At 43.6% G+C, this 25734-nt stretch overlaps 2 protein-coding genes and 1 long non-coding RNA gene across 7 annotated transcripts in view; 2 read left to right on the forward strand and 1 right to left on the reverse strand.

Moving 5' to 3' along the window:
- The window catches only part of NT5DC3 (5'-nucleotidase domain containing 3), a 29619-nt gene extending 23232 nt beyond the window's left edge, over positions 1–6387 (forward strand). For both annotated transcript variants that reach the window (XM_069002994.1, XM_069002995.1), the window contains 5 exons: positions 110–191; positions 531–617; positions 1782–1922; positions 2272–2336; positions 3429–6387. In XM_069002994.1, coding sequence (XP_068859095.1) covers positions 110–191; positions 531–617; positions 1782–1922; positions 2272–2336; positions 3429–3690 — 637 coding nt within the window. In that variant the 3' untranslated portion in view covers positions 3691–6387. The remainder of the gene's footprint in view (positions 1–109; positions 192–530; positions 618–1781; positions 1923–2271; positions 2337–3428) is intronic.
- Positions 6293–25734, reverse strand: part of STAB2 (stabilin 2) — a 77838-nt gene continuing 58396 nt past the window's right edge. Inside the window, exons 46-67 of the mRNA XM_069002993.1 lie at positions 25497–25643; positions 24973–25098; positions 24578–24637; positions 23989–24165; positions 23819–23908; positions 22412–22558; positions 21168–21224; positions 20606–20729; positions 19419–19568; positions 17510–17614; positions 17036–17143; positions 16169–16362; positions 15025–15166; positions 14583–14716; positions 13330–13495; positions 12989–13095; positions 12253–12372; positions 11311–11469; positions 10373–10480; positions 9560–9688; positions 8361–8480; positions 6293–7778 (exon numbers count right to left, since the gene is read on the reverse strand). Coding sequence (XP_068859094.1) covers positions 7728–7778; positions 8361–8480; positions 9560–9688; positions 10373–10480; positions 11311–11469; positions 12253–12372; positions 12989–13095; positions 13330–13495; positions 14583–14716; positions 15025–15166; positions 16169–16362; positions 17036–17143; positions 17510–17614; positions 19419–19568; positions 20606–20729; positions 21168–21224; positions 22412–22558; positions 23819–23908; positions 23989–24165; positions 24578–24637; positions 24973–25098; positions 25497–25643 — 2721 coding nt within the window. The 3' untranslated portion in view covers positions 6293–7727. The remainder of the gene's footprint in view (positions 7779–8360; positions 8481–9559; positions 9689–10372; positions 10481–11310; positions 11470–12252; positions 12373–12988; positions 13096–13329; positions 13496–14582; positions 14717–15024; positions 15167–16168; positions 16363–17035; positions 17144–17509; positions 17615–19418; positions 19569–20605; positions 20730–21167; positions 21225–22411; positions 22559–23818; positions 23909–23988; positions 24166–24577; positions 24638–24972; positions 25099–25496; positions 25644–25734) is intronic.
- LOC138104152 (uncharacterized) overlaps positions 18131–25734 on the forward strand; it is a 148772-nt gene continuing 141168 nt past the window's right edge. For 2 of the 4 annotated variants that reach the window (XR_011147953.1, XR_011147956.1), the window contains exon 1: positions 18131–18215. This is a non-coding gene — a long non-coding RNA (uncharacterized lncRNA). The remainder of the gene's footprint in view (positions 18216–25734) is intronic. The other 2 variants (XR_011147955.1, XR_011147954.1) reach the window with 1 other exon arrangement.

The following is a 25734-nucleotide window of genomic DNA, read 5'->3' on the forward strand; positions in this document are numbered from 1 at the left end:
GAATTTTTTTTTTCCTTTTGACAGATGAATATTTTTGATGTTAAGACTTTAATTTCCTAAGAAATGACAGAATTTCTACAGCAACATAACAATTGTATATCTATCCTAGACCATTTCGGAAGGTGAATGAAAGGGGAGTCTTGCTCTGGGACAAGATTCACAAGTTGCAGAAAGGCCAGATTTACAAACAGGTATGCTTTCAATAGATTCTTTCTGTTCCAATTTAATACCTGTTTCCTAGAATCCCAAGCTTCTTTGGATATAAAGGCTTCTAAAATGCAGATGCATTCTTTAAGAGAGTTATTTTAATGTCCAAAGTTGTACAAATTCATTGTCGGTATTGTATGTCCTTGCCTCTTGAAGTGCTACTATCACTGAAATCACCTGTAAAATTTGGGATTTATGGTGTATAAGCTGAGGACAAGATTTCTGATATGAAAACATTTTTAGTGGAGTACTAAGTTCCTTTTTTGTGCCTGTGAAGGTGCAGGTCACATGCTGTTACAATGTCCCTGTCATTATTTCTGCAGGGTAACTTGTATGAATTTCTGAAGCTTACTGGCTGGAGGGGCTCTAAGGTTCTCTACTTTGGTGACCACATATACAGTGACTTGGCAGTAAGTAGTTTGCTTTCCCAAAATCAGAGAAAAGATGAGGCTTTTTTAGTTTTCTTCTCTTCCTCCCCAGTTATTCAATGTAACACACTTTCATTTGAGATTTTAAAATACAACAAAATTTGGTAGTTAAGCCATATTGCCTTTTTCTTTTTTTTCCAGTGAAGAAAACTGGGGCTGTAACATGCCAACCATATTTTCCACCTGACTTGTAGCATTTAAGTTGTTTACTAACTGTGGTCAGGAGTGTGTGAGGTGGTATTCCCAATCCAGATACTGATTGTGTCAGATGTAACAGAGAGTAAACACAGATATCCAAATGTACAGGATATGCCTGACTTGGATGACAGCGGAATGAACTTCTGTTTTGAATGCAGGAGGCAATCTTCCTGTCACTAATGGTAAATGTTCTTCCCAAGATCTTGCTCTGATTTGAATCCCCACTATCCAGGCATTATTTTGCCACCTTATGAACAAGTGCTCTGTTAAGTGTTACTTTAGGGAAGTGACCACCACTTGGTCCTTTTGTAATTGATTTCACGTGAATGCCTGCATGTGACTTTTCCGCTGCCAAGCTCTGGTAACATGTTGCAGCAGCAGCAGATGTTAACATTTTTTCCTCAGTCTGCTTTTAAAAAGAACAGTAACTTTGGGTGCTTCAGAGGATTGAGGGCCAAAAGGAGGATGCAGCTCTGTTCTACTCTGGCACAATGGAGAAGAGACCAGGTGGCAGCTGCTTTGTGTTGTACTCCTGTCAGGAGGAGCTTGAATAGCTGGGGCTCCTGGTTGTAGCCTTCTGTCAGCTGGGCGTGTGGGTAAACAGCACAAACCCAGCACACAGTTCCTTCAGGTTCTGCTGGCAGCAGCAGAGCTCTCATCTACACAGGAATTTCCTGCTGTTTGGTTTAAACCTAAGGAATGAGTGTTTATTTGCAAGTGCTTGTGTTCTTCATCTCTCTCTCTTCAAAAATGTAGGATTTGAAGCTTAATCTGAAATAGAATTCTGTTGTCCACTAGCACAGTCAAGTCCCACTGTTTTATACTTCTGCTTGTACATAAAAACCAGTTAAATTAGTGCCACTTTGGAATAAACAGTAGCCAGATTCTTTTCTTTTAAGTAGTTCTTTTTAAGACTAAGACCTGTATTTTGTAATTCTTGGTGAATAGGACTTGACCCTGAAGCATGGCTGGCGCACTGGTGCGATTATTCCCGAGTTACGATCGGAGATTAAAATCATGAACACAGAGAAGTACATTCAAACCATGACCTGGCTGCAAACCTTGACAGGATTATTGGAACACATGCAGGTTTGTTCTGTGTGTGTGTAATTGGCTCTGTTGAGCCCAAGGGGTCCAGCCAAGTTTCTAAATGCTGGACATTGATGTTGCAAGTGCTTTCATTCTCACTGAAGTGTTTGACTGTAGATAAATTCAATTGTTTGTGTGGTTAATTAATAGGAGTTTTCTCAAAATCTTGTCTCCTTTCTCCACTGGTCAGCCTGGATCAATTCCTGCTTTTGGTTGTTTAAAATGGACGTGGATAACTTTGGTATATGGATCTCTGAAGTGTTGCTTGTGTCCTGTTAGCTGATAAGGGTTTGTTAATGGAAAGGCTTATTTATCCTTACTTACAGGTTATCCATACTTGACATTTCAGGTTCACCGTGATCCTGATTCCCAAATGATTTTAGAAGAATGGAAGAAGGAAAGAAAGGAAATGAGGTAAGACACAGGGGAGGAAGAATTTGCAGCTTTCTTTAGTAGCCAAGGGTTCTATACAATATCTTCCACAGGTTTCTTTGGAATTTCTCTCCATCCCTGGTTTATATTCCCTGGTAATTACAGATCTTATAAAACATTTTTAGAGTGATATTCTACCTGTCTCTTGGGCAGCTCTTCTCCCCTCTGACGCTCTGTACGTACGGACCCTTTTCCCCATTCCCTGTCTTTAGAACAGATGGAACTTTTCTGAGTGAAAAGGTAACATCCTATCAAATCCCATTCCTTCTCGATTTGGTTCTTCTGTCCACATGTGTTCAGCTGTCACTGTTGATTACACAGCTTCTGCACAAATAAAGAATGTATTTCTTTGTCAAGATGTAGGTCACTTTTCCAGGTTTTTTGCATGATTTCTGCAGATTACATGTGATACATCTTAGAATACATAGAAACTGAGCTCTGCCCTAGACTGGATTTAGCAGTGGATTTATCACAAAGATAGATAATAGGGCTAAAAGTCCTAATAATCTATTATCATGAAGGAGTAATCCCTAAATTCAGGGTGTGTGAAGTGCACAGTTGGCAAGGCCAGCAGCTGTACCACCATCAGTCTTCTTCAGAAATGTGGGAATAAACAAAATGGGAACATTACTTGGCAGTGACTAATGACAGAAGTTAATTCCAAGATGTGTTTAAGCTTTTGGTGTGTGTTAAGCCCAATATTTGCCTTTTCTTAAGTCTTTTATCTTTGGAACATTAGATGTCACTAGGATTTAGATAAAGGCAAAAGTCTTCTTCACAATCTCTAGAAAAGAAGGCTTGAGATGTCACGTTTCTGATGTCAGAAGCAACTTATCTCTAGTGGGAGAAGTGTGAAGCTCTTCACAACTGTGATTCTAGATCTGGGTTGTATATGCACAAGAGGTAAAAAACTTCTGTGGCACATTTTGGTGTTTTGAAGTACAATGGCAAGAGAATAATACACAGAACAGGTTTTAGCATCTGCTTGCTTCAGGTTATGGATGCCAGCTAGTGAAGAGACGTGGGCAGGTCTCTTCATGTCGTTGTTTTTGTTTTCTCTTTTTTGGGGGACAGGGAGATGAACAGGAATTTCTTCAATGCACAGTTTGGAAGCATATTCAGAACTGATGAGAATCCAACTTACTTCCTAAGACGTCTCTCTAGATTTGCAGATATCTACATGGCATCACTGAGCTGTCTCTTGAACTACGAGCCTGACTACACATTTTATCCAAGAAGGACTCCTTTGCAGCATGAACTTCCTGGCTGGTCAGACCAGCTGTGCACTGGTACATTCAGAATACCTTTCCTACAGGAGACAGTTCAGATCAAATAAACTCTTGGTGGCTCCTCTCTAAAATGGACAAATATCTGTTGGTTTTCTTGAATGTACCTGTATTTTTTTAAGTCACTTTAATCTGTTACTTTGGTTTATATGTATTTCATACTTACTCTCATAAGCTTTGTACCTGTTTTTCTCCTCTCCTGCTCAGACATGTGAAAACTCCTCTTACACACAGAAGAGATGATGGGCTGCCAAAATAGTAGTGGGCCAGGAGGGAGGGCACATCTGAGGGGGAGGACTGCTGGTGTTCTGGGGTGGTTGTTTTTGTTTGTTCATTGGAAACTTTTATCTGCAGCCTTGTGGTTTACAAAGAAATATCTAAGCTCTCTTCTGGCCCTTTTCAGCACTCCAGCTGGAGCCTGTAATGGATCTTGGCATGGAAGAGCTTAAACCCAGTACTAGTAATTCAGTACAAGTTAGTAACTGGCTAAGGGTGAGACTGAGAGGGAGGGTCACACTTTGTACCTTTCCTTGCTGCTATAGACAGAGCCTTACCTGTGAGGAGCCAAGGGCTGGAGTGTCCTGGCTCTGCTGCACTAGGCTCAGGCTCCTGGGCTCTTTCTCTTGTCTGTGCAGTTTCTGTTCTTGTCATATCTGTGCTTGGCTGCAGGTGGACCCGAGCCTAAAACTGAAACTTGCAGTAGCTTGGGCTGCTTCAGCTTCCTTCTCTTAACTTTTAGTTAACTTTTTTTTTGAGTTTCAGAACACTTCAAGTGTCCACTCTCCAATAATAGTAGTTTCAAGAGGTTTTGCATTTTGCATTTCGAAGTGGAGACAGATCTCTCTATCAGGCTTTAGTTTGATCCTAAATGCTGCTTTTAAAGATTTTAACAGTGTCTTATTCCAGTGGTATGCAATGTGGCTTTGCTGTTCCCTAGGAGAGAATGTATTTCATATAGCCTGCCGTAACAGACTTCTACAGTCAAAAGTAAACACGCACAACGGGCAAAGGACTTCAAGGAAAAACTAAGAAATGAGAAAGTGAAACCCAGAGTTTTCTGATGGCATGTTTTTAGCTCAAACCCTGAAAGCTAAATTAGTGGTGGTACACAGTTTGAATAAAGAAAAATAGTTTTGGTATAGATTAGAAGTTTTATTGAATTACAGATATTGAAGGTAATGCATGAACACAAACTCTGGGTAGCATATGTGTTTCAAAGATTTGAGCTGAAAAATGTCTATTTTGCACAAGGAAAACATCTGTTGATGTATTTCCTCAAAGAGGCACTTTATAGAACTGCTATATAGTTGTTTTTAAATAAGAATTGTTTCCTTTCTCTGAATCCAAAGGAAATATATTTGTTTTTTTAAGTGGTGCTTCTCACCCCAGCCACTTTAGAAGGCATAATATGATTAATATTTTTCAAATTTTAGTTATAAAAGGCTTGGTTTTTAGAAGCATGTAATTAACAAAATACATAGTATTTGGTATTCATTTTGGGATATCACTTGCTTTCTGTCATGATTGTCAGGCAAACAAACTTTTGTTGACCAAAAGTTTTCTGGTTTGGTTTGTTTTTTTTTTTTTAACCTGTCTGTATGTGCAAATATCTAGAGTGAATTTCATGTACAGTATATTTCATGTTTTTAAAAGCATGTTTGCAAAGTAAAGAATGTATTCTAATTTGGCCTGCACAATTTTGTAAGTAGTTTTCCTGTATGCTTGAAATCAATATGAAGTTCTCAGAGGTGGTTTAGATTTTATGATTTTTCTATGCTCCTATGTCAAACTTGACTGAAGTGTGTGGTTTAAACACCCTTGTGTTTAAACAGGTGAATATACTTGAAATGAGTATGTTCATCTGACTGTCCTGCTTGTTTAGTGATGCAGGAAATTAGTTTGACTGTATCAGGAGATGACTCGGTGGGGCTGTGCAAGAAATACTTAGCATAACTTTATAATGAAGTACAAAGATGGGATTATCCTGATTTGCCTTCAGTTCTTTATCCTAATGCTCAGCTAGAACTGAACTTGATGTGTAGCACCTCTCATGTTCCAGAGATTTCAGTGCACTCTTTAAAAAAAAGACCCACCCAAACCACTGTACATTGATCCTGTGTTAAGCAGGAACAGTTTAATTGGCTTGGATGGTGTTATGCACATAATGCATGTTTTGTTTCAAGATTATTTTCTTCTGTCACCCTTCCTTTCTCTTAACTTAGAAATCAAACTTCTGTACCAGGCTATGTTGCAACAGCCAGCTGAAGTAAAATATTGTTTATATTGCATGACTTGTTGAAATAAACAATGTTGCATGAAAAAAGTTAATTATGGAAGGGTTATGTTTCTTTAAAATAATCCAACTATATATAATATAAATTTAAGTGAGAATATTCAAGTGTATTATTTATTTTTCAGTGCTAAAATGCTGCTTTTTAACTTTTAAAAATGTCTTGCATTTTTAAAATGATTTTACCATGACGCTTTCTGCATTACTTATTTTAACCTTATGCTACTGATTTCAAAGAGATTTTTAGGCATGTTTAATGGGCAGTGTCTCTATATTAATTTTGGAAGTATGGTTCATTTGAACACCAAAGCAAGAAGAAATTTTTGTTCTGGTCTATCAAAAACACAGAGCTGAATAGCCTATCAGTAAAAGAAGATTTTAATGAATTGTGGAGCTTTTTTTGTTTTTTGTGATAAAATATTTAATGATTATTACAAAAATAAATGCTTGGACTTTATCTTCTGGTCTCTGTGAGCCTTAATATTTTGATTGACTGGGGAGAAGGAAAGAGCATGTGTTGTATTAATTGCAAAATTCTGTGGGGAAAACTCTCCTGGGTGTGTGTAAGTACATTTGTATTCTAAATTTTCTAATGAAAACAAGCAGGCTTGTGTAGAGGGACAGGGGAAGGAGCTGAGGAAATTGTCTGTTTCATCCAGATGAATGTGTATTTACACGTTATACTCCCTTCCTTGTGCTTGATAGCTGCATCAACAACCCTGGATTTTCCCCCCACCTTGCTCTGAGGGAAGGCCTCCTGGGGTAGTTCCCAGAGGTGACTAAAGCTTTCCTGGGTTTCCCTCCTGCCCCCCTACATGTTGGGGGGATGTTACTACTGCCAGCAAGAAAATCTTCTCTTTCTGTTTTGTGGTTTCTTCCATGTTCTCACATTATCATTATGACATTAATATTTTGATGGACGGTGAGTCAAACTTAAGTTTGATCTATTTCTAATAGTGTGTGGTGACAGTGGCAGCTGTTACAACTGTACTTGGTAAAAATACAGTATGGGAAGGAGCAGCTGCTGCTGCTGCTGCTGTTCTCAGACCTGAAGAACTGAATGTAGACTCTGCATGGCAAGGGGGTGTTCATCTTCATAGTCCACTCTTCACAAAAATGGTTCATTTGGATGCTTTCCTAACACCTGCATTTCTTCCTAAAGCTGCCTCAGTTACTGCTTCCCTTTGTATAGTGAGGTGAGATGTAAACCAAACACCAAGCCAAGTTCAAGGAAAGACAGAGAAGCTAGAGGAGGCAAGGGGACAGGATGGTGGTTTCCTGCTGCTGAATATCCAACAGGAAGGTAAACTAGCAAAAAAATCCCCTCTGTTTAAAAATAGAGGCTTACCACATGTTCTGTTTCACACTTGCCTGTTCTAGTTGCAACTGAGCCAAAATGAAAGCACAGGCCTGGAGTACTAGAAAATTTAGGATATTTGCCAAGTTAACAGCCCTGTGTCCTTGTGGCCATTTTAAAGTCTGTGGAGAAGAATAAAAGCAGTTAAATAGCAGGTGAGTGACAATCAGCTGCTTTTCCCAGAGAGGTGTCCGCTTCTGGGCTGGTTAGTTTAGACTCAATTTTGCTTTCAGCACTCATAGTTGGTACTGCTCAGATTCAGCCCACACTTCTGAGGTTGGTATCTCTGTGAGCTATATAGAAGGCATCTTAAACAAAGCTGTGCTCTTTTGGTTTTTAGTTTGTAACAAGATTTTATTCCCTGTAATGTAGGTGCTCTTTTTTTCACAGTAAGTGTAAATAAAATGTGTTTATTAGCTGACTAATGCCAAATTCGGTCTTTAATTCTGATCATGAGGACCACTTATCACAAGCTGTTGGTCATCTGAATCCTATAAAATAGAGTAAAAAGAAAATCAGACTTGAACATTACATTAAGAACCAAAAGTAACTTTTTTGCAGATTTGTCCATACAGATGCCAGAGTTGGCACCTGACATTTTCACACCAAACAAGTCCTTTTACTGGATGCAAAACGGTGCATTTTGATTTTAGACTCTGTACCTTGGTGAGGGTGTGCTCTTTCCTTCCCTGCATTCCCAGCCCCCTCCCTGCTGTGTTTCAGATTCTTTGGAGTGCCAGCATGGCTCTCAGCAAGGAGACATGAAGACAAATTAGAAGGCTTCTTAAGTTTGTATGGACATGTCACTGTCATCCAGTGGCATTTGAAGTCCAGTTTAATTCAGCTGTCTTTGAAGGTGGACTTGAGATGCAGCTGTTGACCACAGCTTCGATTTTACTACAGGTGAGGCAAACCCAATTGCCAGCAGCAGGGGGACAGGAGAGCCAGGAACTCAAATGCTGGCTTCTTGCATTAATTTTTGTTTTCCAACTAGACGTTTTTCTTTCACTAAGTCATTCCCTCCTACCACTGCATTAGTAGTGTCTCAATCTCAAAGCAAAATGAACACTTACTGAGAAAAGATCGTAAGTAGGTTCTGGTGAAGTCGGTGTCGAAGGACTTTCGTATGAGGGGTTGGTGATATTTGAAGGCTGTGACTTGTCCAGCGACGTGGTGTCAGTGTCATCTTTTGACTACACAAGAGAACCCAAACTTAAGTTTCATCTTCTTCCTCCAGTGCATAAAGTGGGGCACTTGAGCTTCACTACCTACTGGTGCAGTGTTGTGATTGAACTGGCTTTGTCTAAACCTGTCTCTGGGCATGAACTGTGGTTTTGGCTGTTGTATTATCTCAGGTCACTTAACACTGGTGTCTGTTTTCCTCTCCCTTCTTATTTTTAAGCCTCAGTGAAGAATGGGAGAGGAAGTGTGGCCCTGAAATTGTGCTTGGAGTAAAAAGCATCTGGTTAGTTCTAAGGGCTCTCACTGACACTATTTAAAAATGCAAGTGTTTACCCTGGCTCTTGACTCCTGGGTTCTGTTTCTAGAAGATGATTCACGTTACATGCAGGGACTAGAACAGGAAGGGATTTCTGTTCACTTCTAGGTAGACTTTCTTTTGGTTTGGTTCTTGTGTATTTTGTAATATTTTTTTCTCATCCCTCGTCTCTGTAGCTTGGCTGTTGCTGGCTGGTTTTGCATCTATGTGTTGCTAGCAAAATTAGTTAAGAGAAATCAAGCATGTAAGTGCATCAGTAGAAAAATCTGCACTTTTCAACTCTACAGGCATTTCAATTTGTTTGTTTTTTAGATCTGGCCTTTTTCCTATGGTTTAGGAAACATTATTAATGTTCTATCAAACGTTTCAACCTCCAGAACAACAAAATAAATAGCAATGGAGGACAGGTGCCCTTTCAGTGGTTGTATTTGCCTGCTTCCTTAAGGGTGAGCTTTCTGGGGAGGCAAAGACTTCTGCACTGCTGTGGTGTAGTTAAATAAGCTTTGGGCCAGTCCTTGGTGTTGGAAGTGTCTGTGTGAGCAGACACTTGGGTGGAGAGGTCTGAGGGCAATTGTAAGCTCATGCCCAAGGCAAGTCTGTGAGCCCTTCCCCACTTCCTCTGTGTCTCAGTCTGAACAGTTAAGTGTGAAGTGATGAGGGTTTTTAATCTAGCTTCAAACCCCTGGAGAAACTGGAGGTTGTGGATTTGGGAAGTGCAGTGGGTCGGGGGAAGTGTTGTCCACCCCCTGCTTCATGTTCCCACCTGCCACCTACCTTGAAGTGCTGGAAGCCTATGTTTTTCTTCCTGAACCTGAGGTAAGAATATCCAATAAGAGCCACAATTCCAGTAACTAGACAGATGCCAAAGAATATTCCTGTCCCAGTACTGGCATGGAGAGGAGCCTGGAAGCAAGGGAGAGGGTGAGTGAGCTATGGGTGCATACTGGTCAGGTTACAGCACCCATGCAGTGTCCCTTTGAGCTATGCTCTAGTCCTGAGCTGTTCTTGTGCTTGGGTTTCCTGGTAGGTGTTCCCTAGAGACATTTAAATGTGGCCTTTTGACAGAATCATAGAGCTGTGTATGTTGGAATAGATGATCGAGTCCAACCGTTCACCCAGCACTGCCGAGTCCATCACTACACCTTGTGGACCAAGGAGACAGCTGGATAACTGGGAGCTTTGCAGGAATTCATGCAGGCAAAAGGTATCTATTTTCAAAAAAACCTCGTTGTTTTGGATTGGAATGAATGCCAAAGCAAGAGTAAACAATGCTCCTTAGAATCTTGAAAGGTCTTTTTGGAAGAACTAAAATGGAACTTTTAAATCTCTGTTACACACATGAGCTCCATTATGTTATATAAAGAAAATAAATTTATAAATGTGGGAAGAAATTGTTCAGACAAATATTTTGGTATCACTGGTACCTTGTTTTCAACTTCTAATTCTCTTTGAAAGTAACCTTTTAAGCTGAAAGCTGCTTGTATGTCAGGGAAACTGGGAATATGTGAATGTCAGCAAGGAGTTTAGGGTGACATAAGACACAATTACCTCTCACCACCCCAAAAACCTAAATCACTATGTACTTACAGGTTCTGATGGAGCCTTTAAAGGCTCTGAAATGATGTGGATTATCCCGTTGGAAGCAATTATATCCCACTGAACAATAGCACTTCTGTCCACATATCGGATCTCACTCTGCCAGGAAAAGAAGGAATGAGAGCTGAGCTTTGACCCTTCTCCCTTTGGTACTGAAATTGATGTTAAGATGATTTCCCCACCTCGGCTGCTGACACACAGAGAGAAAAAATACAGGGGGTTTCACACTGCTGCCTCCCTGGACATCAGCTGGGGATGGCCCCATGCTGGTCATGGTTCTCCTGCACATGAAGTAGCCATCATCATTACCTGCATGTTGCCTTCATGTTGCTCTGACCTTTTTATTTCTTTTCTAATTAAAGGTTTTTGGGATCTTTGGGGAATTGCCAAGCTCTGCCTAGAAGTGCTGTTATTCCTGATGCTAGGCAGCCACTTTCACTGCAGAGGAAGCCACTTGCCACTTGAGTTTGCTGGCTGGAGTTTGCTTGCCATGAGCACGGCTGAGTTGATGTCTCTTGCCTCTCCCAGAAAGTTACCAAGAAACTTTACAAATGCCAACACCTTTTTTTTAATTATAAGCTGCTGCTCTCATCTCTTCACCTATCCCACAGCCATCTCCCATAATCCTGCCAAGCTGAGAGAAGAGTTAAATGAAGCCCATATCCGCATTTTTGCATTCCTGAAAGCCACTTCAGCAGCTTCCTTTGTGTTTTGCAGGTCAGAGCTTGTCCATTTGCAAGCTTGTAAATTTGCAGTTTGCCAGCTCCTATCCTTCAGTCTCTGGACAGGAAAGAGCCTTCTAAACTCAGTCTCATTGCTGCCCACTCTAACCTTATCAAAATGCCCTCCAGATCCATCTGCCACCCGATCACAGGGTATAGCATGAGAGGGGGAAAAGTACAAAGATGGGAAATTTATTACAAAGGTACCTGATCAGCAGTGGGGACTCGATGTTCCTGGCCCCTGGTGTTTGTAATGAGGAGTTTTTTCCCTAGACGAGTTAGAAGGGTGCTTCCATTGGTCAAGTCCTCATAAAACATTATATTGGCATTAGATAGATGATACTCGATGTCTCTCCCAGAAAGTGTCTGCAAATGAGGGTAAAATACAAGGAGTGTTAATGGATCTCATCAATCCTTTGGATTTACTAGTAGGCTAAGTGCCTGTGACCCTTTTTTCCCCCTCTGCTATTAATGCTGCAGCAAGTGCAGCAGCATTAGAGGTTTTTGGGAAATCTGCATGGGAACAGTGGGACCTTCTGTCCCTGCTGGCCTCTGATGGCTGCCTGCAGCAGGCAGGACCTTAATTCCAGCAGGACAAAGGATTTCACTCCTCTGTAGGTTGACCTGATGTGATGAGACTCAGAGATATTCCAAACAGCTTGAAGATGTAAACCAGTGCATGAACCCTTGTGAATTGTTTGAGACAGTGTTTGATTGAAGGAAGGAAAGAAAGAATAAAAGGGGTAAGCATAGGAACAAAGTTAGGAATGGATGCCTTTAATGTATTTGTGGGAAATACCAAAGCTGTGTGCTGCTTTCTTCAAGTAACTGTGCTCAATGCTAATGAGCTGGAACAGACTTCATCTGAGGCAGACTCCTCCATAACAGGGTAACTAAAATGCTTGATGGAAAAGTCTCTGTAGTGACTTGAACACTTGATAACCTTGCACCCCTAACCATGGAAGGGAAATGGAAACAATGAATTCATGTATTTTGTGAGTACAGTTTAAATTATATGGGGTTACACAGAAGCTACATCATACTAAGATTATTTTTTTAAGCTTAAATTTTAATGGGATGCAGAAACTCATAATAGCTGTTTAAAAAGTGTTAATAGACCAAAGAAGGAAAAAAAGAAAAACCCCTGACCTCATTTTCCTTTAATCCACTATCATTGGGAGCAAAGAGAGTGGCGTGCACTGACAGGTCTGTGAGGTACCGCAGGAACTCTCTCCCCTTCCTTGAGGTGTTGGAGTAAGCCATGATGTCCTAGGCAGAAACAAAATCCAGCTTTACTAAAGAACAATTGTGCACTCTTGTGTGGAGAGTGGAAAAGATGAGACTGTATGAACGACAACAAAGGAACTTTCTGTTATTAGCCACAAAGCAGCTCTGGAGTGACTTAAGAAAGGAATTTTGTATTCAAAACCCAGCTCTAGCTGCTGATTTGATGAGTACATCTTAAGCTGATTTGCAGTAGTTGGGCCCCTGTTGTCTTTGAGGCTGCTTATACATATAGTGCCTTTCTGAGTAGTGACAAGAAAGGAACTCCTAACATTTTGCCTTTTCCCAGCAGCAATTCGATAAAGTTCCGAAGCACCGTGCTCCTTGTGATGCTTAAGAAGTTGTGCAGAGAGTCTCCTTTAAGCAAAAGCTGCACCAGGCTTTTAATTCCAACTGAATTTAGAATCCAGAAACCTCACTGGGGCAAGTAATTAAAAAAATAGTGACTAAGTTCTGATTTTGATGGTGCAGATTTAGACCGCTCTGCCTTGCTTCACTGGTGTGTTGTTATTGCCTGTGTTTGCTGGGCTAGTAAAGCAAATCCTGGATAAAGCACTTGGGGCCTGCTTTGCTGCACTCCCACCCCAGCCTTGGCTCCTACCGACAGGAAGTTTGTCAGCGTTGGGAAGGACATCAGCACTTGCAGCAAGTTCCCACTACAGGAGATGCCGTCTCCCACATAGCCTGGCTTGCAGGTGCAGTTCACCTCTGAAAGGTACAAACATGGAGAGCTGTATGGGCAAACACCCTTGCCAAGAAAGCTTTAGGTGGCCCTGTGCCTGAAAAACAACTTGTAAGCAACAGGTTATGTTTTTTTTTTTTTAAGTTAAAAAAGAGGCAAAGTCTCTTGCAGTGCTGTCTAGCAGCCTGTGGCTGATGGAAGGAACCAAAATCTGGGCTGCTGCCCCTGTCACAGAGGGATGTGACAAAGGACCCTCTTACCTTTCTCCCTGTAGCAGAAAACATCCCAGGTTTCGCTCAGATTGACTCTTCTCCCATAGTCCACGATGCCGACGTATCCGGAGCCGCAGTTCGGGGAGGAGAAGCCGGTGGGGTAGCCCACTCTTTCAGCATCCAGCCAGCCGGCAGAGCACAGGTGGTACCTCGCCTGTGGTCAGCACAGCCAGAAGGGAAGAACTCAGGGGAAAAGCTGTGTGGTGGGGCTGGGGAACTGCAGATGGAATGAACAGAGCCCCCGGGGCGCTCAGGCAGCACCTGCCCTGCCAGCACACCTCCTGTGGGTCTGAATGGGCTCTGTCCATCCGTCTGTCCTGCAGCCTGCCCTGCCCCGAGCTCTGCGCCAAAGGGGACCAAACAAGCCTTTCCTGGAAAAGCCTCCCTGATCGGAAAGTTGGGCAGCATCAGAGGAGGGTGTGAAAGCCCAAAGGTGATGTGCAATTCCATGGTGTGCCAGCCCACCTTTTGCCGGTGTGGATAGGGCTGACAAACCAACTCAAAGTAGAATGTAAGTGACCAGGAGTGCTCGAGCCAGCCCCATTGCTGACTTTGCTGCTTTGAGGGAAACATTTAGACTATGGGGTGCAGAGAACCTGCAGCTTTGGCTGCAATCTGAATCTGCAGTAGAAATAGGTTGATGTACAGGCTGTGGTCCAGCTTCCCATTTTGCTACAGGTGTCTCTAAACAGTGAGTATCTTTCTTCCTTCCATAGTTGGAAGGAGCTAGAAAGAGACAGTCAGTCTGACCCACTCTTCTAAAACAAGTTTTGCAAACCCGAGTTGAGATGCTTACCCTACTGGCATCAACAATGTGTTGCCTGTAATGTGCTCAAGGAAAGCAAAGTGGAAATGGGTCTGTTAACAGCATTTGAGAAAAAGATTCCTGGAGACTTACTTTAAAGAAATAAATTAAGCATAATTCTGAAGTGCACATTTCTTTAAGAAGTGGTAATAATTAAAATCCCCTGGAAAATATTCTGAAAGTCTGACTCTACCTCTCACCCCATCATCACTGGAAACAAGAACTTGTCAAGTGGTTCCAGTGCTGTGTGAGCAGGCATGAAACCAATAAAAAGTCTGAAAACTGCTCCCAGCCAAACATACCAGGGAGCATGGGTGAAGGAAAGGTGGGCAAATTATGCTTATTAGCACAGAGCAGCCCCCTTGCTCCTCCCTCTCAATTTACACTGTGACTCAGTGCTCTTTGGGGATCTCCTCCCTCGGAGAGGCCTCCTCACCTTCTGTGCGTAGAGCAGCTGGTTGTAGGTGGCGATGGTGGCCGACTCATTGGCACAGGCCTCCCTGGCCTGCTCGTAAGTCATTTTGTACTGCCCCAGGGGGGAGCGCAGGTGGAACACCCCGACTGTGGTGTCTGCAAGAGAGAGAAGGACCAGCTCTTCCTGAAGGGGTTTCTGTGCCTGGATGCAGAGCCAGCTGTGCCATACGAATACCCGTGAATTTTGTGAAACGTAGTTAGAACAGATTGATTCCTTAGGGATATTCCCACCTGGACTGCCCTCACATGTTGCTTCATGGAGCTGGTATTGCCAAGTATGTAAGCACACATTCCAACTGCAATCTCATTGTTTCACAGGGACATAGGTAGAGGGCTGAGGAAGCTAAGAGTACCACTGGCCTCAGGGCACAGGGCTGGTGGTGTGCAAGGTGTGGCCTCCTCACCTTGGAAGTGCAGATCAGCACAGTCAGCATCGGGGTGGCACTGCCCGTTGTCCTGCAGGCAGCGGTCAAGGGGCAGCTGCATCACGGAGCAGTTCAGCCCATCACCAATGTAGTTGTTTTTGCACTCGCACTTACGTCTGTCCTGCTCAGAGAGAGAAGGAAAAAGGCCAAGACAAGCATTTAGCTGACCTAAAACTGGTGTTTCAGGCAACATTCTGAACTGTTGGGAAAATCTCATTTGATGTAAGCAGGAATGGGCAAACAGAAAAGTTGCTACTAACAACTTAGCCAAACATTTACACATGTACTTGGGTGCTTTGCTGAATTAACACCAAAGCATAATTTCATCCACAAAGTTAGTAACGTGCATTGGAGGGTTGTATGACACACAATTCACAAAAAAGGATGGCAAACATATCAAAGTGATATTTAAATGGCTGGGCATGGAAGCAAGAATGGAATTTAATGGCCCACTGATAATAATAAATGAGAGCTATAAACCAAGCAGGAATTGGTGACATCCAGGGACTGCGAGGGTTGACAGCTGGAATGGATTATCAGCAAGACTTTTCTAGATCACTCCTGGAAGACAGCTCAGGCAAGACACCAGTGGAATGGAGAAGTGATCCTGGAAGCACCAGGACAAATGCTGGATCAAGTCACCTGCACAAGTTTTCCCTAACCACACAGACTATGTGGGTCATGGAATTTGTATCATGTGGCTGTGGAGCTTTTAAGCTGAGGTCAAGCAACCAACAAGTGACATTATTCTCCCAGCTGTCGTTTTGTTTAGCTTCCAAAATGTATTTAATTTTGATCCAACAAATTCCTACAGCAAATAAGGATATCCAGTTAGGGAGAGCTAAGAGCAGGACAGAAAGACTATGTATGTAAAACATCTCATCATCTGTGTTATCCCATTCCCCAGAGCAAAGATGTCAGATTGCTTCTCACCCTTTAGCTGAAAGCATACCAAACTGATGTGGAAAGTAGGTTGGAGCTAAGTAAAAGTTGTTTTGGAAAACAGAGATTTAGAGAGGTACAGAGTGCAATCCAGTCAGAGGGGACTTCTGCTGGCACCAGGGATAAATGTGTCAGACTTCCCTTCTGGGGACTGAAGGGAACAACACGACATTCAACTTACAGGGCCTGTGACAATGCAAATGGCATGCTCGTGGCAGCCTCCGTTGAACCCATCAGCACAAGGATTTATTGGAAGGCAAGTAAACCCATCTCCCTTGTATCCCTTCTGGCAGCTACAGAAGACTTTCACCCCGTGCTGTGTGCATTCAGCTGCCTTGTGGCACCCACCATTGTTCTGTTTGCACAGTTCTGCAGCTGCAGGGGAAGAAAGAAAATAAGTAAGTAAAGTCTGCTTTTAAAGAGGATGTTCTTCATAAAGACAAACTATCACCAGTCCTTTCACACTAAAACTACTAGAATACTTGTTTGAAAAAAAAAAGCTGTTTCCATTTCCTGAGGCATTACTGAATTTCTGTAAGTCTATCTCTTAGGGCTCTGAAGGCCTTGTCAGGATATTCTTGATTCAGGAGACATGGTACCAACCCTCAGACTTCTGGCCAGGTTTGGAAGATATAAGACATCTGGCTGAGAAAGAACAACTCTTTCTGTAGCAATGTTACCAGGGAACTGCCTTGCCTACAGTCATAAAAATAAATCATAGAATCATTTTTGTTGGAAAAACCCTTTGATATCATCGAGTCCCAGTGTAAATCCTCTGAGGGAAACCCAGCTTAAAACCCTGCTGCCTTCAAACCTTGACTGAAGAGCACTTGCTGCCCATGGTCCTGCTTGGTAAAGTCTGGAGAAGGCAGCCTTCTGATTTAGAAAAAGCTGAACCCTCTATATCCTAGCTTTGTTTCACTTGCTGCACAGTGGAAATTTTTAGGTTGGACAGGCAATGTTTCACAGTGGGCAGTAACTGTGTTCATGTGTGTGTGGAGGAGGGAAGAAGCTGCCTTCTCGCTGTGAGCAGGGGGTGGGAGCTCACCTGTGCATGTGATCCCATCCCCGTTGTACAAGGGCTTGCACTGGCACGTGTTGTTCTCCGTGCAGACGGCGTGGGCCGAGCAGCTCGGGGAGCACGCTGGTGGCAGAGCTGCAGGGAAGGCAGGACAGCTGGAATGAAAGAGCTCTTGTACCACCATGCCCTTGTTTCATGCACAAGGAGAAACCTTCATACCAGTCTGGTTAACTGGGAAACTTCTAAGACATTTAGTTTTTGACTGCCACAGCCCAAAGCCCCTCCACAGTGGAGGTGGGAACTCCTATTGCCATATCACAAAAGAGGAGACAGTGGGGTGAAGGGATTTGTCCTCAGTCCAAAGCAGAGTCCCTAAGTGTTCTTAGATGGCTCCTGACATTATCAACCCTTTCTCTCTTATCTATGGGAACCTTCTGATGAACTGCAAGTACTTTCAACCCATGGCTCCATGGACAGAGTCTGGTGAGAGCAGGCAGAGACCTAGCTTGGTTTCACACAGCCGGCCAGTCCATCCTGTTTCACAGAAACATCGTCCTGTCCCTGAGTATCCTTCGTCACACTGCCCGTTGTTCTTGCATTCACAAGCTGGAAAAGAAGCACAGAAATCACTTGCAGAGTGGCAAAGGGGAAAATCTTGCTCTAGAGAAACACCATCATGTCAGTTTAGATACAGTATTATCCAGCAATAATTTATCTGAGCCTAGCTTCATGGTATTTCACCATGAGGCCAGTCAAGCAGAGGACCAGACTTTCCAGAGTTATTGAGCAATCTTCATCCTTGGAGGTTTGCAAGTCCTGACAGGATAAATCCTGAACAACATGAGCTCAGAAGTGACCCTGTTTTGAGAAGGGAGTTGGACTAGAGACCTTCTGAAACCACTTCCAATCTGAATTATCCTGCAGTCCTATGATTTTATGACTGACATTAGTTCAATGTGCCTCTGACAATGAAAATGAGTATTGATCTACACATTGCAGTGGAGTAGCAAACTCCACAAAGGAGTGTGGCAGGAAAGAGTTAATGGCTGAGCTGAAGACCCCATGCACCACAACACCAGACAAATCAGTCCTAATGAGCAGCAGCTGCTAATTGTGGGGAGGCCCGAGAAAAACAAGGTGTGTGGAGGGAGAGTGCTTGGTTGCTGTGTGGGAGAAGGTCCAGCTGAGCAACGAAGCCACATATGAGGTCAGTGAGCTTTGCTGTAAAATGTAGACAAGTTACCTATATTTTTTTTTTAGGTTTCAGATATTTTTATGATTAAAAGCTTTTGGATTCCTTCAGTTCCTTTTATAAATGAGGCTTTGCTCCTTCTGCCCTCCAACCCGAGGTGTGATTTAATCTATAGGTGATGTTTTTTCCCCCTCCTCTTTGGGCCCTGCAATAACTTATGTGCTAAATCCTTCTTAAAGAATTATTCATGGCTCTCTGTTTTATAATGTAATGCTATAGCATCCTTTATGGCCTTATCCTTCTTCCTGAAATATTGTAGTTTAAAGAAGAAAATTATGTGGGATTGGTGGAACTGAACTTTTGAATACCTGTCCTGCTGAAAAGGAGCTCCGCTTGCTGGCTTTTTAAAATTTCACCTGCTTAGTTAATTTTTGGCTGACTTAAATCTACATCAAAAAGAAGGGGCTATAAAACTTTTTTTTCTTAAATTTTATAATCTGATTTCAGGCTCATGGCTCATACATTTTATGCTATGGTGTGCTATAAAGCAGATGAATTGTAGGCAAACATAATACTGAATATGTGTGTCCAAGCCTGTTGTCTTGCCTATACCCTCCCCGCCCATGTGCCTCAGGAGCAGTACTGGTGCACAGGGTTAGGATGGAAGGGTTAATGTTGTAGCTTCTTATCTGAAGGCTTTATGTCAGGAAAACATTTAAATTTAAAGGGAGATATTGATCCTGCTCCCACCTAGTTCACGTTTAAAACCACAGAGAGGCGGATTTTGCGAGCAGTTGCTTGGCTGTCCCTCTTCACAAACTGCCCTCATCTTGGTGTCCTTTTCCTTCTCTGCAGAAGTAGTGCATGGCCTTGGCCTCCTGCATTCCTTGAGGAACCATGTTGCTAAAATACTCTTAAGCTTTGTGGGGATGGGGGAGAAAGCTGTGCTGTAGCTAAAACCACTTGTTGCTGGAGGCTCTGTTTCTATTCTATTACTTATGTACCATGTTAAGAGTAGGAGGTCCTGTGCAGACACAGCCATGTAGCCTCTGCACTCCTGGCCTTGAGACCTTGTGCCATCCCCTGGTGCGAGGAGGCACCAAGGAAAAATGTTTGTGTTAAGAGGGAACCATTCCTTGGCTCACTGAGAAACTCCTTGCTGACAGAATAGTTTAGGCTTGACATGGGCATGGATCTGGAGAGGGAGCTCAAGCGTACCCCTGCAGGTGAAGCCATATCTGCCTGGCAAGCACAGCTCACACGCCGTCCCGTTGAAGCCACTGCTGCAGTGGCACTCTCCTGTCCCCGTGTACCCGTCGTCACAGGAGCCGTGGCCATTGCACGGGGTCTCTGGGCCCCCTGGGCAAGCTGAAAGGTTCAAAAAGAGAAGTGGCTCTTTAGGTCAGGTGCATGTTTATTCATTGTTACTGTTGGTTACCTACTGGTCTGTAAAAATCATTGAGCAGGGAGTGCCTGTAAATGCATCTCTGTTGAGGCGTGCAAAAGTGGCTGTGACACTTATGGCTACTGTGAGCCTCGTGCTCTAAATTCCTTGACATGCTTTCACAGCTCCTAACAGAAAGGCATTGAGGATCCTTCCAGCCCTGACTTGTGGGTGCTGTTATCTGGCTGCTTGCTCATTCAGACCCATCTGTGAATGGCACTGCCTAAATCAAGACTTTTTTTGTGCATCTCTTTGGGTCTGTGTGCTGTCAGGACAACCCCAAAGGGTGGCTCAGGCTGAGATGGCCAAAATTGCATGGGATCTGCATGTGTCTCTGTGAAACTGGGACAGAGCAAGCTGGCAGGGCTATGTGTGGCTGGACCTATCTGCCAGCAGAGATGCTGACCTGGACTGTGACCCTGTGTGCCCTGGTGGGATCCTGGTACTGTTACCCTACAGGGCTGGCAGGTGAAGGAGCACACTTTGGAAGCGTCTGCTAACAAATTGCTGAGATGGAGCCTCCCAAACCGTCTCCAGCTCCTCAGAACTACAATTTCTGAGCTTACTCTGCTGAGGAGTGTGCTTGCCTGTGGCTGAAAAATCGTGCACTGGTTCTTAGGTGTGTTCTGGTGCTGCTGAGTGAACCTGAGCCTGTTTGTGTTTAAAGGACTTTCAGCTGGTGACTTGCTCAGCAGGACAGCATTTACTCTCTATAGCATTCACCTGCTACTATGGAGTTTAAAACTTGCTCTAAATGTGAAAAAGAGACAATTTGAATTGAAAAGGCAGTTAACACTTTGTGTTCTTCAGCTCTTGCAACCAAATTTCTTCATCTTGCAGCTCGTCTCTCCTCATGCCCCTTATGCCAATTCTCCCAGTTTTGTCTGCTGGGAGCTACACAGCTCTACTGGGGAGGGGGAAGGGGAGGGGCACAGGCTGGCCATGTGGGTGGGAATCCTACCTTGGCAGTCTGGCCCGAAGTAGCCTTTGCAGCACTTGGCTATGTGGATGACCATGGAGCAGTTCCTACGGCAACCATCCCTCCGCAGCCCATAGGACTCGTAGGTGCACCAGTGGATTCCTTCCTGCGTGTCACATGTGCCAGCGCAGAGAGAGGAGGGGGGAAAACACAGGGAAAGGAGTGCTGTGCGGAGGTTTGGTTTTTTTCCTCTTTAAATTATAATTTCTGATGTTCATTGACTCAAAATGTGATGTGTGGAGAGTGTGGGTATGAGACCCCCACCTTCTCTGATTCTTGACATGCTAAACACTTAATGAGAGTGCAGGGGCTGTTCTGGAGTCAGCTGAAGCACTTTTACAGTGGATGCTGTGTGAGACCAACAAGCATTCCCCACCACCAGCACCTGGATGTTTGCCCAGGGACAACTTTACCACTTAATTGTGTGGTAGCATTCTCGAAGGTTCTCTTTTTATTTATTCTAAGAAGCTTTTTCTGGTTTGCTGTTGTGAAATGCAGAGAAGAGCAGGTTAGACTGCTTACATGTGAGAATTGAATGTATTACCTTTGGTTTTGTCCCTGGAGGGCATTTAGTGTTACTGAAACAGCTAGCACAATGCCCCTGGAAAAGAGGAAAAAAAGCATATTAAAATAATGGCACAAAAGGCCACTTGGCTTTGACAAAAAGTCTGTTTTATGAGAGCAGAAAATATGAGCAGAGAAAAGGTAAAGCTTATTGTGCTTATTGCACTTAATTAATAGAAAATTCTGGAGAAACGAGAGAGGAGAGTGACAACAAAATAGTTGTAATAATTTAGTGCCACAAAAATGCAAGAAAATAGTTTTGATACCAGAATATAAATTCTGGAAGAAGAAACTGCTCTGGATTTAAAGAAACAGGGAAGAGATGATGAATGGTCTTCAAACAAGTATTGACATGATCTGTATCAGATCTGGATGTCTAACTTGGAGGACAGAGAAATGTTTACTTCTCAGGAAGTACTGACCAGATCCAAGGAAATTATATCTATTTAATTTCATTTAATGAAATCATAAACAAGAGGCAACTTGAGCAGATGGGATATACACAATTATTGGTTTTATGATTGAAATATATGTTCTGATAACCTTTTTTTAACGCTGAATACCTGAAAATTACCGTACTTCTAGGTAATTTTTTTCATACGTTCAAATTAAACAGAAGTAAACTTGGTCTTGAAACCACATCAAGATGTCTTTCAAAATGTCCCATTTGTGGGACCCGTCAAAGTTTCCAGAGGAAACTTCCTCCACGCTAACAGTGCCTGTTCAGGTGTGTTAAAAACAAGAAATGACTGAGACAGAGTAGGCAGTTCTCTATCTTGTGTCTTTCCTACCCTGTGCTGCTGGAGTGGCAATGCTGTTCTTTTGTAATAGGGAACTTTGTACATGCCATCTCTACAGACAAATCCACAGTGTGAACTTCCCCTAATTTAAAGACACAACAGAAAGATTTGTCCTTGCTCAGATTTTTGCTTGCATGTGGAAGGTGCCTTTTTTTTTTTTTTTTTTTTTTTTTTTATGGTCTTAACTGAAACCACTTGTTCTGTGTGCTGCTTCATGTGGATACAGGGTTTCTGTTGTGCACCTCTCAGGTGTTGTGCTGCACTTAATCTCTCTCTAGGCAGTGCAGCAGATGCAGCCACCCTGCAGCACTGGGGCTTACTCGCAGGAGCACCAGAGCTGCAGGGAGTGCTACCCTGGTGAAGGTGGACGTTGGCCCTTGGGCTGTGTCGTTGTCAGGGTGAGGGACCCGCAGTGGGCACTGACCATGAACTCCACGGTGAGGAAGCTGTCGCAGCGTCCCCCCAGGCTGGGCTCCATCAGCAGGCAGCTGATCCCGTAGGCGATGCCCCCGTCGAACTCCAGCTGCCGCTGCACCACCTTGCACTGTCCATCGTTCAGGAACAGGGCGCCCTGGCAGACGGCATGGGGACAGGGGGACATGGGACAAGTCATGAGCTGCTCCTGCTTGGGTTCCTGCTCTCTGTAGGAATGCTCTTGGGACAAGGTGGTGTGTCAAACTATCCTGTAAGCAAAATGGATGGCTATAGGGGCGCAAACCAAATTTTAGGGCCTCTCTTCCTATAGCTGAATGCTACAACCTGGGCATATATAACCTGCTATAATGGGCAGATCTGTGTCTGGAGGACTGTGTCCAGCTCTGGGGTTCCAACAGGAAGGATGTGAATGTGTTGGAGCAAGTCCAGAGAAGGGCCATGAGGATACTCAGAGGAGCACCTCTGCTATGAAGACAGGCTGAGAGAGGTGGGGCTGTTCAGCTGGGAGAAGAGGAGGCTTCAGGGAGACCCTAGAGCACCTTCCAGTCCCTAAGTTGGGGATATGTGAGAGTTGGAGAAGGATTTTTAACAAGGGCATGTAATGATAAGACAAGGAGTAATGGCTTTAAACTGAAAGAAGTTTGGTTTAGATTGGATATTGGGAAGAAATTATTTACTGTGGGGTTGGTGAGACACTGCAACAAGTTGCCCAGAGAGCTGTGGATGTCCCATCCCTGAAATTGTTCAAAGCCAGGTTGAATGGGACTTTGAGCAACCTGGTCTAGTGTAAGGTGTCCCTGCCCATAACAGGGCAGGTAGAGCTGGATGATCTTCAAGGTCCCTTCTAACCCAAGCCATCCTATAGTTCTATGATGTTTTTATCTTCTGAAGAGGACAGAGTATGCCAGTCTACATCCACAGGTTAACCTTTTGCATACTTAGACTTAGGTGCTTGCCAGGTATGATCTGATACATTTGCAAAGAAAAATGTGACATTGCTCTGGTTAAACAGGCTATCTTAACTTGTAAGTGCTTACACACCAGAGTTTGCATGCAGATGCTGCATTCTTGGGGTTCCAAACCAGGCTGATCTTGGTGGTTTTGCACTGGTATTTTAGTGTAGAAGTTGAAGTGTGCTGCTATTTCAGTTTCAAGTTAACTGAGAGCTGTTTTGAATGAGTAGCATCTTACAACAGAGCAAATGACAGCTCCAAACTGTCCTGCAAGCCATCTAGAATCTGTTGGTGTGGCTCTTGTCATGTACTGGGGAATGACCAATGAATTTTGGTGCCCCTAACCCTGCCTGGGGGCCGTGCAAAGGCACGGTATGGTCTGCAGGAGTGGATCCTGCCGCAGGGGTGAGGGAGATAAGTGTGCCAGCAGAGTGAACACTTACAATCTCCCCGTTATCCCCACAGCTCACACGGAGGTTGGAGCCCTGCAGGGTCTTCAGTGAGGTGGAGCTGGGGAGCTGGTAGGCCAACACCTGGGAAGGAAAAGGGGAGATATATATCTGGGCTTGCATATTTTGGCTGTGGCAATGCTCCCAAAAAAGCCAGGGCTTACCGCAGCGTCACGGACAATGTGGAATTTGAGGTACTGCACCAGTTTGTCACTGTTGGACTTCTTGAAGAGGAAGTCCTGCTGCTCCTGTGGCAGCCCACGGATGGCTGTGTCTGTAGGCCAGAAGAGTGTGACAGGTTTGTGAATGGGATCGTTGATCAGCCCAAGCAGGTTGTTTTTCTGCAACACAGAAGGGGTTATTGGGGTGGAAGATTAATCCTCTGTCCAAAGGGATGCTGACCCTGTGGAGTGAATGTCTGGTATAACTGGAGTGTAGTACCCTGTGGGCTGCCTGGTCAAAGCCTACAAGAACCTTGACTTTAAAAACCAGCTACGTGAGTTGAGCTTGAGATACAGTAGGACAGAGCTGAGTGGAGAGGGGAAAGGTGGCTGTGGGTCTGCTTGACATCCCCCCACCTCTGTGGGAGTGTCACTGGTGGTGACCAGGGTTGTTGTGTGCTGTATTGTGAGCCCTTTGGTTCTCCTGAACAACATCCTGCCAGTGGTGCCATGTGCTGTGTGTGTGCACTTTTGTCTTAAAAAAAATTGTTTGCAACCTTTTCCCAATGGCTGCTGTCTCTTGTGTCCTTACCTCTAGCAAAGTGTTGAACAGAATGTACCCATGTTTGGCTGCAACCATTTTAAGACTTTCCTACAAAGAAAGAAAATCGAGTAATTTACCTAAGAAATACATTATTTGGGTATTAAAAAAGCAGAGAAGGGCTTGCTTTTCCCTCTAAGTCACTTTGTTATAAAATCAAAGCTGCTGTAAAAGCCCTCTGCAGAAATCCTCTTATACTGTCCTTACTTTAGCTGCAATTCTGGTGAATTTGAAAAGTAATATTGAATTTATTCAGCACTGTATACAATGTTTGTATAAGGTCTTTTAAGTGTCACTTTTTCTTCTTGTTGACTTGTATGATTTATATATCTGACAGTAACTGTGGAAAAGCCCCTGGGTTGGGAATGGTGATAAGCTGCACATACCTTCTTGAGAGGGAAATCCTGCATGTGTGATGGGACCAGAATTTGGTTTATGACATGGATCACACCATTTGTGCCAACAGCATCACTGAGTATAACTTCAGCTTTGTTGTTCAAAACCAGTGTGTTCTGGAAAGGCAACAAAAACTTTTTTTTTGGTGAAGCATTGTGGGAAAGTGAGGCTGATGCTGAATTGCTTTGATATAATGGGCCCAGACCACCTTTTCTTTGCAGAAAACAGTACTTTCATCTTTAATTAACTGCCCTTTGCTTTTAACTTTCCTCATGCTCACAAAGCCAGAGTTTGAGGATAAAATAGCTTGTGTCAAAGCAAGGGTTATACAACTCCACTCTTGGCATGCCGAGTAAATGCTGAACCTTTCAGGTGAACAGGCAATCTCATTTGAAAACCATTTATTTATTTTTGTGCATCAGAGGAGGAAAGGGAACCACTGAAGTTTTTATAAAAGGTGAATGAGAGTGGACTGTTCTAGTGTTCTGCTCCCTGTTTTTCCATGTTGGGTTACCTGGGAGTAGCTGATGTGTATCAGGTCACCATGGAGAGAGGTGATGTTGGTGATTGTTGTCAGGTCCTTGTACAACAGATTGGCACAACCCACCATGTGGTACCGGAGCACTTGAGCCATCACTCCTTTGGCAGCCCATTCCTTGACCTGCAGTGGGAAGTGGAGGAGTTGAGAAGCAGCTGAGAGAGGCATCTGAAGCAGAAAGCTCATGGCCAGCTCACCCACAATGCCCGCCCCT

The sequence above is a fragment of the Aphelocoma coerulescens genome, chromosome 1A (assembly GCF_041296385.1).
Source record: "Aphelocoma coerulescens isolate FSJ_1873_10779 chromosome 1A, UR_Acoe_1.0, whole genome shotgun sequence".
Taxonomy (NCBI): Eukaryota; Metazoa; Chordata; class Aves; order Passeriformes; family Corvidae; genus Aphelocoma; species Aphelocoma coerulescens.